At 22.1% G+C, this 14,201-nt stretch overlaps 2 protein-coding genes across 2 annotated transcripts in view; one reads left to right on the forward strand and one right to left on the reverse strand.

Moving 5' to 3' along the window:
• Positions 1-5,439, forward strand: part of LOC117172054 (rabenosyn-5) — a 27,707-nt gene extending 22,268 nt beyond the window's left edge. Inside the window, exon 7 of the mRNA XM_033359793.1 lies at positions 4,945-5,439. Within this exon, the coding sequence (XP_033215684.1) occupies positions 4,945-5,175 (231 nt within the window). The 3' untranslated portion in view covers positions 5,176-5,439. The remainder of the gene's footprint in view (positions 1-4,944) is intronic.
• Positions 5,440-12,332: 6,893 nt separating this feature from the next.
• LOC117171561 (protein Tube) overlaps positions 12,333-14,201 on the reverse strand; it is a 36,505-nt gene continuing 34,636 nt past the window's right edge. Inside the window, exon 4 of the mRNA XM_033358993.1 lies at positions 12,333-12,862. Within this exon, the coding sequence (XP_033214884.1) occupies positions 12,494-12,862 (369 nt within the window). The 3' untranslated portion in view covers positions 12,333-12,493. The remainder of the gene's footprint in view (positions 12,863-14,201) is intronic.

Genomic DNA, 14,201 nt, shown 5'->3' on the forward strand with positions numbered 1-14,201 from the left:
AAAAAAATACCATAATTTTAGAGATTTTAAAATTTCAAAGATTTAAAGCATTTTAAAGATTTGAGAAGATTTCATATTTTTTAAAGATTTCACAAATATTTCAAAAAAGTTAACAAAGGTTTAAAAACTTTTAAAAAATTTAAAGAATTTTAAAGATTTGAAAAAGGATATTACGCACCAGATTTCAAAAAATAAAAAGCATTTCAAACATTACAACGATTTAAAAAAGGCATGTACACTAGATTTAAAATATTTCACAAATATTTCGAAACATTTCATATATTTTAAACAATTATAATTTTTTTTAAAGATTTGAAACGATTTCAAATTTTTTAGAAGATTTCACAAATATTTCAAGTATTTCAAAAAATTTCACAAAGATTTAAGAGATTTTATACAAATTTTTTAAAAGAATAAAAAAGAATAGTGTAATTTCACTGATTGCAAAAAGGGTTCAGTAAACAAATTTCAAAGATTTCAAAACATTCCAAAGATTTAAAACAATTTCAAATGTTTTAATTATTACAAGCGATTATAAAAGATTTCAGAAAGAATTAATAAAAATTCCATTAAGATTTCAAAAGGAATAGAAAATTTTCTAATATTTAAAAAAGTGTATAGTATACCAGATTACAAAAATTTCACATTTTTTTGCAGATTTCAAAAGTTTTCTTGAAAACTTCAGATATACCAGTGATATAAAAAGAACACAAAAGATTGCAGAAATATTTTTAACAATTTATAAGGATTTTAAAAGATTTTCCATTTAAAATTTTTAATTTTTGAAGCGTACATTTGAATTAAAAGAATTTTAAAATGCAGTTTTAAAGGCTGATACAATACAAAATTTAAATATTTTGGATAAAAAATATTTTTAGTTTATCAACTGTGAATATAAATTAATTCAAATTCATGATTTTTTAAACTGAATTTACTTTAAGAATGAAAAAGTGAATAATAATTGATTTTAAAAGACGATTCGGAATCAGTTCACAGTTTTAGAATTTCCAGATTTTAAAACAACTTAAAAGTAATATATTTATAATGAAAGGCTTTCATTAAATTTTAAATATTATTTCAGTCTAAAATATTCCATTTTTAAACCATTCAATTAAAAAATTTTCAATTAAAAAAAGGAAAAAATTCGAAATTAGTTAAAAATTTTCGTGGTTTCGAAGCTTTTTTAAGAATTTCGAGAGAATATTTGAAAAATTTAAGAAAGATTTACAAAATTAGCAAAAATAAACGTGGAAGAGTTTAAGAAAGTTTTTTCAATTTAGATGGATTTTTAAAAATGCTTACGAATTATTCGAATCATTTTAAAAAATATTTAGAGGTTCTGAAAAAATTTAAAAATAATGAAAATTCTTTTTTAATGTCAAACAACATGTAAAAGTTTCAAGATTTTGAAATAAAATTTTGAAACGTTTTAAGGATTTTTAAACGTTATTTTTTTAATTGATTTACTCATTCAATTTTTGATTAAAACTTTTTTTGTTGTTGAAAATTAATTTTTTTAAATAAAAATGTAACGATTTCACTTTTCACTTTTTGTTTGTTTGAAAATTGAACTATTTAATTTAAAATTGATTTGGTTTAGTTAAAAACATATTTCTCTATCTTAAAATTAAATTACTCTATTTTTGGTTGCAGTTTATATTTTTTAGTTGAAAATTCATCTATGTTGTTGAAAATTTGTTATTTTTTGGTAGAAAATTAACCATTTTTTTCGAAAATCCAACTATTAGGTTGAAAATTTTATTAAAAATTAAAATATTTGGTTGAAAATTCATGTATTTTTTGTTGAAATTTTATCTTATTTAGTTGAAAATGCGTCTATTTTGTTAAAAAATGTTTTTCTTTAGTAGAAAATGAACCATTTTGGTTGAAAATTCATGTATTTTATTACAAAATATTGTTTTTTGGTAGAAAAGTAGTCTATTTTCTTAGAATTTAATTTGTTTGGTTGAAAATTTGTTTTCTTATTCAGAATAAATTTTTTAAAACTATAAATTCAATTTTGCCAATTCTCGTCCAAAAGCTTTGTTTATAGACACTTCATAAAACTAATTTGTTTGTTTGAAAATGTAAATATTTCGCTGAAAATTTATTTTATTTGATTAAAAACTTATTTTTTCATCTTAAAATTAAATTATTCTATTTTTCGTTGAAAACTTATATTTTTTAATTGAAAATGTATATATTTTGTTGAAAATACGTTTTTATTTGGCAGAAAATTGAATTTCTATTTTGAAAATTTATCTTTTTTGTTGAAATTTCTACTTTTTTGTTCAAAATTCAAGCATTCCAGTTAAATATTTATCATTTTAGTCGAAAATCATGTATTTTGTTGAAAAATTAATTCTTTTTCGTAGAAAAATAATCTTCTTTGTTGAAAATTCATAGTTTTGCTTCAAAATTCAAAAAATTGTTTGCCATTTTTTGTCTCTCTCAACTGAAAAATCTTCATTAGTTAAAAATTCATGTGGAAACTCGTTTTTTTTTTTTTTTGTTGAATGTTAAATGCAAGAAAAAAAAAGACTAAATTTGAATACTTGATTAATTCATTTGATTAAAAATTAAAATATTTATTCGTTAAAATCTCGGAAACGTTTTTAGTTCAGAAAGTGGTAAATTGTCAAGAAATTAAAAGAATTCTTAATAAAAACCGTTTAATTTACAAATCAACAGGACGAATTTACAACCATGTAGATCAATTTTTAATTGAAAAATATTTTTCAGTCATGAAAGAAAAAAAAAATTCAGCCAAATTATAATTTTAGGGAATAAAAAATTTTGAACACAAAATGAAAAATTGCAAAATAAACATTTATTTATTAATTTGTTCATTCGTTTTCAGATTATATAAATATATAATTTTCTTAAGATTCTTCGGAAAAAAATTTCATTTCAGATGTCGGACAAAGTATAATTTTTTTATTTTTTCAGGATTTTGGAAATTTTTAGGAAAAATTCAAGTCAGTTTAACAGATATTTAGGACTTTTAGAATTTTAGAAGATAAATATATTTTAAACTGACTCAAAGTATTCCTAAAATTTTGAAAAACCTTAAAAAATGATAAAAATTGCCCCTTAACTCTCCAGCTATTTTCGACATTATTTTGTAGAAATATTTTGATACCTTTTTAAATTTTCTTAAAAAAATTATTTTTCAAAGCAAAAAGTTATTAAAAATGTTATCAGGAATCTGAGGGAAGGTTTTTTATTTTCTTGGAACCTTTCAAACTTCTTGAAAAGCTTCGAATTTTTTTTCGAAATATTGACAAATGTACATGTTTAAAATTTTTGGAAATCTTTTCAAATTTCAGATTCCGTTTTAATAATTTTCTAAATCTTTTTAAATATTATTTTAAAATTATTTAAATTTTCATATAAAATTCAAGAAAATTTTGTTATTATCGTGAAACCTTTCAAAATCTTTAAGAAGCTTCACCATTTTTATTTCCAACTATTGAAAAATGTATATTTTTAATCATGTTTTCAAAATTTACATTGATTTTGAATCTTCTTGAAATTTCTAAATGTAGAAAATTAATCTCCTTGTTCGAAAATTAATATTTTTGGTTGAAATATCAAGTACTATATTTTTCGTTCAGAATTAATCTTTTTTGTAATAAAATTTAATTAATTTGTTCAAAGTTGAACTCTTTTGTTAAAAATTTATTCTTTTGGTTAAAGATTCATAATTTTCTTTAAAAATTGATCTCCCTGCTTACTAAATCAGATATTTGTTTGAAAATCAGTTCTCTCTTTGGCTGAAAATTAACTTTCTTTAATTTTTTTAAACTTCTCGTTTAAGATTTAAGTATTCCAGTTAAAGATACAACTTTTCCAGTTAAAAATTTATATTTTTTATTTAAAAATGTAATTATTGCTTTCAAATTTATTAATTGTTTTCATAGACATTTTTTTAAACTCAAAATTCTATTACTCCAATTAAAGATTCTATCATTTTAATTGAAAATGCGTATCTTTGATTAAACATTAATTTTTTAAACAACTATTCAATTTTTGGTTGAAAATTCATCTTTTTTAGTTAAAAATCCTTTTTTTTCGTTGAAAATTCATAGTTTTCAGTAGAAGGTAATCTTCTTTTTTTAATCATCTTTTTGGAAAAAAACTCAACTATTCCACTTAAAATTTCATCATTTTAGTTAAAAATTAATCTTTATTGATCAAAATTGAACTATTCCTGTTGAAAACTCATTAGTTTGATTGAAAATAAATATTCAATTCTTGTTGAAAATTGATATTTTTTAGTTGAAAATGCAAATATTGGGTTGAACTTTTTTTTAGTGAAAAATTCAACTATTTCGTTGAGAATTCATTTCTTTTATTGAAAAATCGGCTTTTTGGTAGAAAATTAATCATCTTTGAAAATTTACCTTTTTGGTTTAAAATTCAAATATTCCAGCTAAATATTCATCATTTGAATTCAAATCCTTTTTAAAAATTTGAAATATTTTATCCCGTAATATGAATTTTCGCTTAAACATTAAAATAAGTCTAAAGCCTAATTATTTTCAAAGTTACAAGGAAACTTTTCACATTATTTACAGATTTTTCAATTTAAATAGTAGAGAAAAACGTGTTTTTTTAGGTGTCTGCTGAATTATAATTAAAAAGAATCCCTTTAGCCTCTGAACATTTTTTAGCTAAAACTTTCTTTTTTTTTAAATATATAAAAACTATTTCATCGCTAATAATTTATATAATTTGTAGCAAAGCGTAGTGTATAAACTTATCATTTACAATCTAAGTTTTCGCTTTTAGAGAAAAATTTTTAGAATTAAAATTCTTCATTGAGAAATTTCGATTTAGAAAATTCCCGAAAATTCAAAAGAACAAAATTAAAATAGCCAATTTATTTTTTTTTATATACAATAGGATTATTAATTGATTATAATCTATTTTATTTTTCAGTTGATTCTGGATAAATCGCAAGGCTGGGGCTCTTCAGGTGCATCTGTAATGATTTCGTCAACGAAATCATCAATGGATCCGATTATAGAACAAATGAGCAATTTGCGGGCTTACATAAAACAAGCAAGAGATGATTGCAAATATGACGAAGTCGCGACTCTCGAAAAAAATTTGAAGGAACTTCAAAGCGCCTATTTTGTTTTGCAACAAAACAAAAGCAGTGATTCTTAGTTGCTGCTTTTTATTAACACAGTGGCCTAGTCCGTTTATTAAAAAAAGAGACCGTTTTCTGGTAATTTCGTCCATCCCTTTTTTCAGTTTCGCCAATCAAATTTCCAACTTTTACTCAATTAAGCAGGTTCAATTGCCGCATTGTTTATTGTCGAATTTTAGAGATATTGTTAAATAATTTGAAAAAAAATGGGTCTAGAGTTGCATCAAAGATAAGAAGAGTACCTTAGAAATCTAAATAAAAAAATAATATATAATATAGAATGTGATTCAGTGAGTGATTAATTCGTCGAATAAACTTTTCCATAATATATTTCGCATTTTAACAATATAAAATTACAAACATTCCAAATATAAAGTTTAAAATAATAAAATACTTACATTTAAATGTCCAATAAAATGAAAGAATAAAAAATTTATTTAGTAAATCACTACAATTGTGTAAAGATTTAAAATATTTAACAAAAAATATAAAGTTAATAGAAAATTCAGTAGTTTAAGATTATTTTAAAAATTAAGAAAAAAAACTAATAATTTAGGTACAATTTATACCAAAAAGAAATAAGGCTCGTCAATAAGGCCTTTATTTTTATAAACCTCTTCGTTACATATTTCTTCTACGATACAAAAAATTGCGTAAAAAAATCATTTTAAATAGCCGAATAGGAGGCAACAAGAATTGGGCAGAGAAGAATTTTTTGTGAGGAAAATTTAAGGTAATTTTATTTTTTAAAGCAATTTTGCAAAACATTATTTTCCAATAGCGATCCATTAAAAAATCAGTTTGTTTCAATTTTTCTATGGATTCAAATGTTTATTTATTAAATTTCCATGTGAAATTATGTGAATTTATAAATGTTTAGAGCTAGCTTTTAACTTAAAAATCGCTTTTTTAAATTTTCTATTGTTGAAAAATAAAGAAATTGGAAAATTTAAGTAAATTCAACTGTAATAAATAAAATTTTAATTTTCTTATTTTTTAACAGTTGAAAATTGAGCAAAATTGAATTTTCCAGCTCGAAATGGAAAAAAACTGAAAATGTAAACGTTAAAAACCCAACCTTTTGAAAATTCAAGTTTCAAATTTATTGAATTTTTAACTGTTGATCATAACAACTTTTATTTTCCCCAGTTTTCAACAGTTGAAAATTAAAAAAATGCAACTGTTTACAATTAAATTGTTGATGTTTCAATTTTCTTCAATTCTCAACTCTTGAAAATTAAAAATTTAACGTTGAAATATTCTACGTTTAATATTCTTATGTATTATCAGTTGAAAATAGAATAACATTTAATATTCAACCGTTGAAAATTTATCTGCTGAAAACTGAGGAAAATTGAAAAATCCAACTGCTGGAAATTCAATTAAATTTTTTTTTTTTTAATTTCAACAGTTTTATTTCCTACTGTTGAAAATTAAAGGAAATTGTACTGTTCAAAATTGAAGAAATGGAAAATTGAAAATTCAACTGTGGATCAGTCAATTTTATTAAATTTTTAACTGCTTCAAATTTAAAATAAAATGTTTAATTTTATTATTTCACAACAGTTAAAAACGGAACATTTGCAACAGTTGAAATTTTATAATCGAAGAAAATTAAAAAATGAATAAAAATTAAAATAAAACAAATATTAAATAAAGTTATATAAATAAAAATGTAATTAATAATTCAATTTAAAAAAATGCAACTTCTGAAAAACGAATTGTCAAATTTATTTAATTTTCAACAGTTCAAAATTTAGCAAAAATCATAATTAATAAAAATTATTTTAAAACAAGTAAATTTTTTCGAAAACTGATCTCCATTTGCAAATACGTAATGAGATTTTTTTAAATTCCTAACTCTAATCACCTCCTTATAACATAGTTATATATGTGATATTTTTCTCTCTGAAATATCACCTCTACAAAAAGACCTCTGATTTTTTGAATATTTGAAAAAAAAAAATATTTAGGGGCCTCTAATTCGATTTTTGAATATAAAATGCTATTTTTTTCAATTTGCCAAAACTCTTGATGCATTTCACGAATAAATTTATACTCTCCGCATGCCTAACTATAAATACACAAAGAGCGATTATTTACAAAAAAATAAACATTTTATCTACAAACATGGACGTACGGGACTCCTAAAAATTGTTTTGACTAGTTGCTATAAAATTAGAATTAAAAATTCGAAATTATTGTAGGATTTCAGTTTTTTGAGTTTCCTCTAAAATTGTTTAAATGTCGAAAAATGCATTTATTTAGAGGACGCTTTAATTGGGGACCGTACTTAAATTACGGAACAACTCGGGGGGAATTTTTTTACGCCATTTTTGAAAATTCGCAAAAACTTCCTCCTGGAGATTATCTTTTTAGTTTTAAATTTTATTATTTGGCTGAAAATTGAACAATTTTCTTTAAAATACATCTTTATTGGTTGCCAGTACAACTGTTTTATTAGAAAATCGTATTTTTGGGTTAAAAATTTAACACTTTTCGTAGAACATTAACCTTTTGTTTAAAATTAATATTTTGTTGCTGTATTGAAAAGTCAATTGAAATCTTTTGGGATAAATATTCAACTCTTTTCAAAACTTTGTCTTTTTTATTTCAAACTTTGGATGAAAATTTAACTATTGTTTTTATATTTTTTTAATTCGTCTATTTTAGAAGAAATTTCATCTTTTTTAAAAACTAAAAATGCAACTGTTCGGTTGAAAACTAAACTTTTTTTTCTCGAAATTTTGTCTTTTTGATTTTAAAATTCACCTGCTTTAATAGAAATTACACCTTGTTGGATAAAAATTGCAATTGTTTGATTGAAAAGTAAACAATTTTATTAAGTCATACTTTTTGGTTGAATATTTAACTATTTTGTAGGAAATTTACATTTTGTTTAAATTTAATATTTTAGTGTTGAAAAGAGAATTGAAATCTTTTTTGGATGAAAGTTCTAATTTAAAAAATGTGTCGTTTCTTTATTAAAAATTCATCTGTTTTATTAAAAATTTAATCTTTCTTGAATAAAAATGCAACTATTTGCTAGAGAATTCAGATGTTTCGCTAAAAATTCATCCTTTTTTGTTAAAAAAATTCGTCTTTTTGAATTGAAAATTTAATTTTTTCGTAGAAACTTATTTTTTGTTAAAGAATGCTCACTTTGATCTTGAAAAGTCAACTGAAATCTTTTTTGGATGAAAATTAAACTATATATTAAAATTTGCTTAAATCAAAATTGATCTGTTTTAAGAGAAATTTCATTTTTTTAAATAAAGATTTAAATATTTGTTGGAAAATTCAACATTCTTCTTTAAAAGTCATCCATTTTGGCTACAAATTTGTTGTTTTTTTTTTGTTTAAAAATTTAACTTTTTTTCGTAGAAACTTATTTCTTCCGAAATGTTTTTAAAGAGAAAACTCGACTATTGTTTTTTAAATTTACACTTTTAATTGAAATTTTTTTTTTTTTTTAGGATAAATTTCACTTTTTTCATGAAAATGCATCTTTTTGGTTAAAACATTTTTTCTTTCCTTAAATATTCAACTTTTTTGTTTTGAAGATTTGGTTGAATAATTTTGTTAAGAAACCTTTTTTTTTTTGAAAATTTATATTTTTGGTTAAAAATTCATTTCTTTAGATGAAAGTTGAACTATTTTGTAGAAAATTAATCTTTTTTAATTAAAAATGTTACTTTTTTTTAAGATCGATCTTTTTTAGTTGAAAATTCTCCTTTTTTGGTGATAAAATAGTTTGCCTGGTTTTAAATTTCATTTTTGTTGGGGAAAAATGAATGAATTTCGTGAAAATTATTTTTTTTTGTGGTGAAAAATCATATTTTTTGTTTGAAAATTCAATTTATGTAGAGACAATTCGTCTCTTTGTTTGAAGGTTCAATAATTTGTAAATTTTATTATTTGGATGAAAATTTAACAATTTTCTTTAAAAGGCATCCTTTTTGGTTGCTTTTTGGCAATCTTTTTGGATAAAAATTCATCTCTTTTTTAAAATTTGTCTTGTTTATTTTTTAGTTATTTTTATTTTAATAATTTTTTTAACTTTTTTAAAAATTAAAAAATGATGTTAAAAAGTCATCCTTTTTGATTGAAAATTCTTCTTTTTTGTTGAAAAAGAATTGCAATATTTTCTGGATGAAAGTCCAAATTACAAAAAATGGTCGTTGTTTATTAAAAATTCATCTGTTTTAGTCAAACTTTCATCTTTGTTAGATAAAAATGCAACTATTTGATAAAGAATTACACTATTTTGTTAAAAATTCATCCTTTCTGGTTAAAAAAATTCATCTATTTGGATTGAAAATTCCGTTTTTTTTTTTCGTAGAAACTTATTTTTGTATGAAATATTTAATATTTTGATCTTAAACAGTCAACTGGAATTTTTTTTAGTTACAAGTTCTCCTTTTTTGGTAATAAAATCATTTTCTTGGTTTGAAATTTTATTTTTGTTGGGTAAAAATGAACCAGTGTCGTGTAAAATTATTTTATTGTTGAAAAATCATATTTTTTGGTAAGAAAATTCAATTTTTTTTAGAGAATATTCGTCTTTTGGCTTAAAAGTTCAATAATTTTGATAAAACTTTTATTTCTTTCGTGAGTGAAAGATCTTTATTTGTTGAAAATAATAATAAATTTTCAATCAAAAATAGAATAAGATTACATTTTTAGTTAGAAAAAAAAAAACTCAACCAAATAGTGAAATTTTTAACTAAAGACATTAATTTTTAGCCAAGAAGATGTAGTTTCAACTAATGAGATTTCTTTTCTACCAAAAACGAACAATTTTCAATTAAATAATTTAATTCTTAACTGAAACGATAAATCTTGAAGCAAAAAAATTTTAACACAATAATTTACTTTTCAACGAAAAAAGTTAATTTTTCATCAAAAAAGGAAAATTTTTGAACATAATATATGAATTTTCACCTAAAAACAATAAATTGTAAACCAAAAATAGAACAGTTAAATTTTCAATAGGAAAAATAAATCAAAGAACCAAAAATAGAATACTTAAATTTTCAGTGAGAAAAAAAAGAGTTTTTAACTAAATTAATTAATTCTTAACTAAGAGGGTGAAGTTTCAATTAATTAGTTATATAATGGTCATATTTTTTGTTTGAAAATTAAATTTGTGTGAAGAAAATCCGTCTTTTGGCTTTTATTTTTTCCTGGAGTGAAAAATCTTCATTTGTTGAAAATTCTTCTTTTTGGTTTTAAAATTCATTTTTTTTGGTATAAATTTGTTTAAACGAGATACTTAAATTTTCAATCAAAAAGTTGAATTTTCAATAAGAAGATCAATTTTCTACCAAAAGTACATTGTTAAACATTTCTTTTTTTTATTGAAGTCTTTGGTTCAAAATTTAACTGTTTAGTGGAAAAGCCTTTTTTTTGTTTAAGATTAATTTCTTTAAACTAAAAACTTAATTTTTCCACTTTTTAAAGATCGATATGTTTTAGTTAAAAAACTCTCCTTTTTTGGTGACAAAATAATTTTCTTTATTTGATATTTCATGTTTTTTGGGCAAAAATGTATCAATTTTGTGGAAAATTATTTTTGTTTGCTGAAAAATCATACTTTTTGGTCATAAAATTCAATTTTTGTAGAAAAAAAATCGTCTTTTTGTTTGAAGGTTCAATAATTTAGATAAACTTTTATTTTATTAAAAATTAAATATATATATTATATATATTAAATATAATATTTTTAGTAGAAATTTTTTTTTTTTTTTGTTGAATATCTATCTTAAATCTTTCTTGTTTGTTTGTTAAGATTTATATTTTTATTTGAAAATTCATCTCTTTGGTTGAAAGTTGAACTATATTGTTAAAAAATTAAACTTTTTTTAAATTAAGAAATTTAACTACTCGGGTAAAAGTTAAAGTACATTGTTCAAAATTTATTTTTTTGTTTTAAGGCTTGTGGCTTAAAAATTTAACTGTTTAGTGGAAAAGCCTTTTTTTGTTTAGAATTAATTTTTTAACTAAAAATGTAACTTTTCCATTTTTGAATATCGATTTTTTTTAGTTAAAAATTCTCCTTTTTGGTAAAAATGTATCAATTTCGTGGAAAATTATTATTTTTTTGCTGAAAAATCATATTTTTTGGTTAGAAAATTCAATTTTTGTAAAAAAACTCGTCTTTTTGCTTGAAGATTCAGTAATTGAGATAAACTTTTATTTATTATTAGAGCGAAAAATCTTCATTTCTTGAACATTCTTCTTTTTGGTACTAAGGCACTTTTTTGTCTGGAATTTGTCTAAAATATTATTATTTTCTTGAAAATTTAAGTCATTTTGTTAAAAAGCCATCTTTTACATTAGAAAAAATATTTCGTACAAAATTTACTATTTGTGTAAAATCTATATTTTTTTTTTGTTGAAAAAGAATTGCGATATTTTCTAGATGAAAATTTAAATTAAAAAAAAAATGTCGTTTTTTATTAAAAATTCGTCTGTTTTAGTAAAAAATTCATCTTTATTGGATAAAAGTGCAACTATTTGGTTGAGAATTCCACTAGTTCATTAATAATTCATTTTTTTTGGATTAAAAATTCCGTTTTTTTTTTTTGCGAAAAAGTTCATATTTAAAATACATTGTTAAAAACTTATTTTTTTTTTATTGAAGGCTTACGTCATTAATTAAAAATTTAACTGTTTATTCAAGAAGCCTTTTTTTAAAATAATTTTTCAACTAAAAATGTAACTTTTCCATTTTTGAAGATCGATCTTTTTTAGTTGAAAATTCTTCTTTTTTGGTAATAAATTAATTTTCTTGGTTTGAAATTTTATTCTTGTTTGGTAAAAGTGCATCAGTTACGTAAAAAATTATTTTTCTGCTGGAAAATTATATCTTATAGTTAGAAAATTCAATTTTTATAGAAAAAAATCGTCTTTTTGCTTAAAGGTTCAATAATTGAGATAAACTTTTATTTCTTCCTTGAGCGAAAAATCGTCATTTCTTGCCAATTTTTCTATTTGGTTTTGAAATTATTTTTTTCTTTGGTATAAATGTCATCTTTTTTATTTAAATATAAACTATGGCACTCTATTGTTTGGAAATTGTCATTTTTTTTTAGGTTGAAAATTTAATGATTATGATAAAAATATAATTATTTTGTTGAAAATTCAAAGCTGATTTCTGAATTATAATGATAAAAGCAAATAAAAAATTAGTGAAGAAAAATCAGGGAATTTTGAAATAGCAATAGCTAGCAAAAAATTTCTGGAGACTAAAAATTACGTAAAATCAAGGGGGTTACGTAATTTAAGTACAGCCCCTTATCACACAAATATTTCGTAATTATTTCGTAATTCCTATTCGGAGACAGTATAATTCAAAACCAAACGAGGTATCACAGCGTTTTCGGAAGCACTTTGGGAAAACTCGTTGGTAGTTTCGTCCGAAGATAGGGCCAAACTTTCTAAACAACGAGGTAATTTAAAAGAAATATTTTCACCTTCGACTTCCGAACTCTGTGTTTCTTTCTTGGAATGTGATTCGTGGGTTGAATCGGTGTTGGAAAATTCGCTAGTACTACTGAAGTCCTGGTTGAGAAAAGTTGGAATTTGATAAGACACCTGTTCTTGCGGGATCAATTCCGGAGAATTTTGCACTTCGTTTTGGAAACTCGAACTCCTGTGTATGTCTACGGCAATTAATGAAGAGCTTCCTACTATGTCTCGCTGCAAATTGCAATAATAAAACATCTAAAATATCCGATAAATTACCATATTGAATTCATTATTTAACGCTTTAAAACCCTAAGACTTCAAGTCAAAATATATTGCATTTGAAAACAAAAAAGAGTAAATTTTCAACAAAAAATTTAAGTTCTCATATCAAAAAGACGAATTTTTTAGAATACAGTAAAATTTTCGTTATGAAAATTCAGTTTTATTTAAGAAGGATAACTTTTCTACCAGAAAACATGATTTCTTCCAAAAAGACGAATTTTAGACAAAATAGTTGAATTCTCAACAAAAAAGATGCATTTTCGACAAAAAAGTTTAATTTTTAACCCAAAAAAGTCAAATTTTCAATAAAATACATAAATTTTCAAAAGAAAACGTTAAATTTCCAACCGAAAAAATTTTCTACCAAAATAGATGAATTTTAAACCCCAAAAAGACAAATTTGCAACAAAATAGTTTTGAAACAAATAGTTGAATTAAAAATAAAGTATATATTTTTTTAGAATACAGTTGAATTTTCAACAAAAAAGTTCATTTTCAATTAAAAAGGAAAATTTTTTTACTAAAAAAATTCATATTCTATCCAAAAAGGCAAATTTTCAATAAAAATCATGAATTTTCATCCCAAAAAGACGAATCTTTTAGAATACAGTCGAATTTTGGTCAGAAAAGTTCATTTTTAATTAAGAAGGATAACTTTTCTACAAGAAAGAATGATTTTTTTTTCTAAAAATACGAATTTTCTATAAAAAAAAAATTAATTTTCAACCGAAAAAGCTAAATTTTCAATAAAATAAGTGAATTTTCAAAAGCAAACGTTAAATTTTCAACCGAAAACATTTTCTACTAAAAAGGGATACATTTTAACCCCCAAAAAGACGAATTTTCAATAAAATAGTTTTGGAACAAATAGTTGAGTCAAAAAAAAGTATATATATTTTTAGAATACAATTGAATTTTCAACAAAAAAGTTCATTTTCAATTAAGAAGGAAAACTTTTCTACTAAAAAAATTGATATTTTATCCAAAAAGACAAATTTTCAATAAAATTAATGAATTTTCATCACAATAAGACAAATCTTTTAGAATACAGTCGATTTTGGTCAAAAAAGTTCATTTTTAATTAAGAAGGATAACTTTTCTATCAGAAAGAATGATTTTTTTCTCCAAAAAGAAGAATTTTTGACAAAATAGTTGAATTCTCAACAAAAAAGATGCATTTTCGACAAAAAAGATTAATTTTTAACCCAAAAAAGTCAAATTTTCAATAAAATACATAAATTTTCAAAAGAAAACGTTAAATTTCCAACCGAAAAAATTTTCTACCAAA

Source organism: Belonocnema kinseyi, chromosome 4 (genome assembly GCF_010883055.1).
Source record: "Belonocnema kinseyi isolate 2016_QV_RU_SX_M_011 chromosome 4, B_treatae_v1, whole genome shotgun sequence".
Lineage (NCBI taxonomy): Eukaryota > Metazoa > Arthropoda > Insecta > Hymenoptera > Cynipidae > Belonocnema > Belonocnema kinseyi.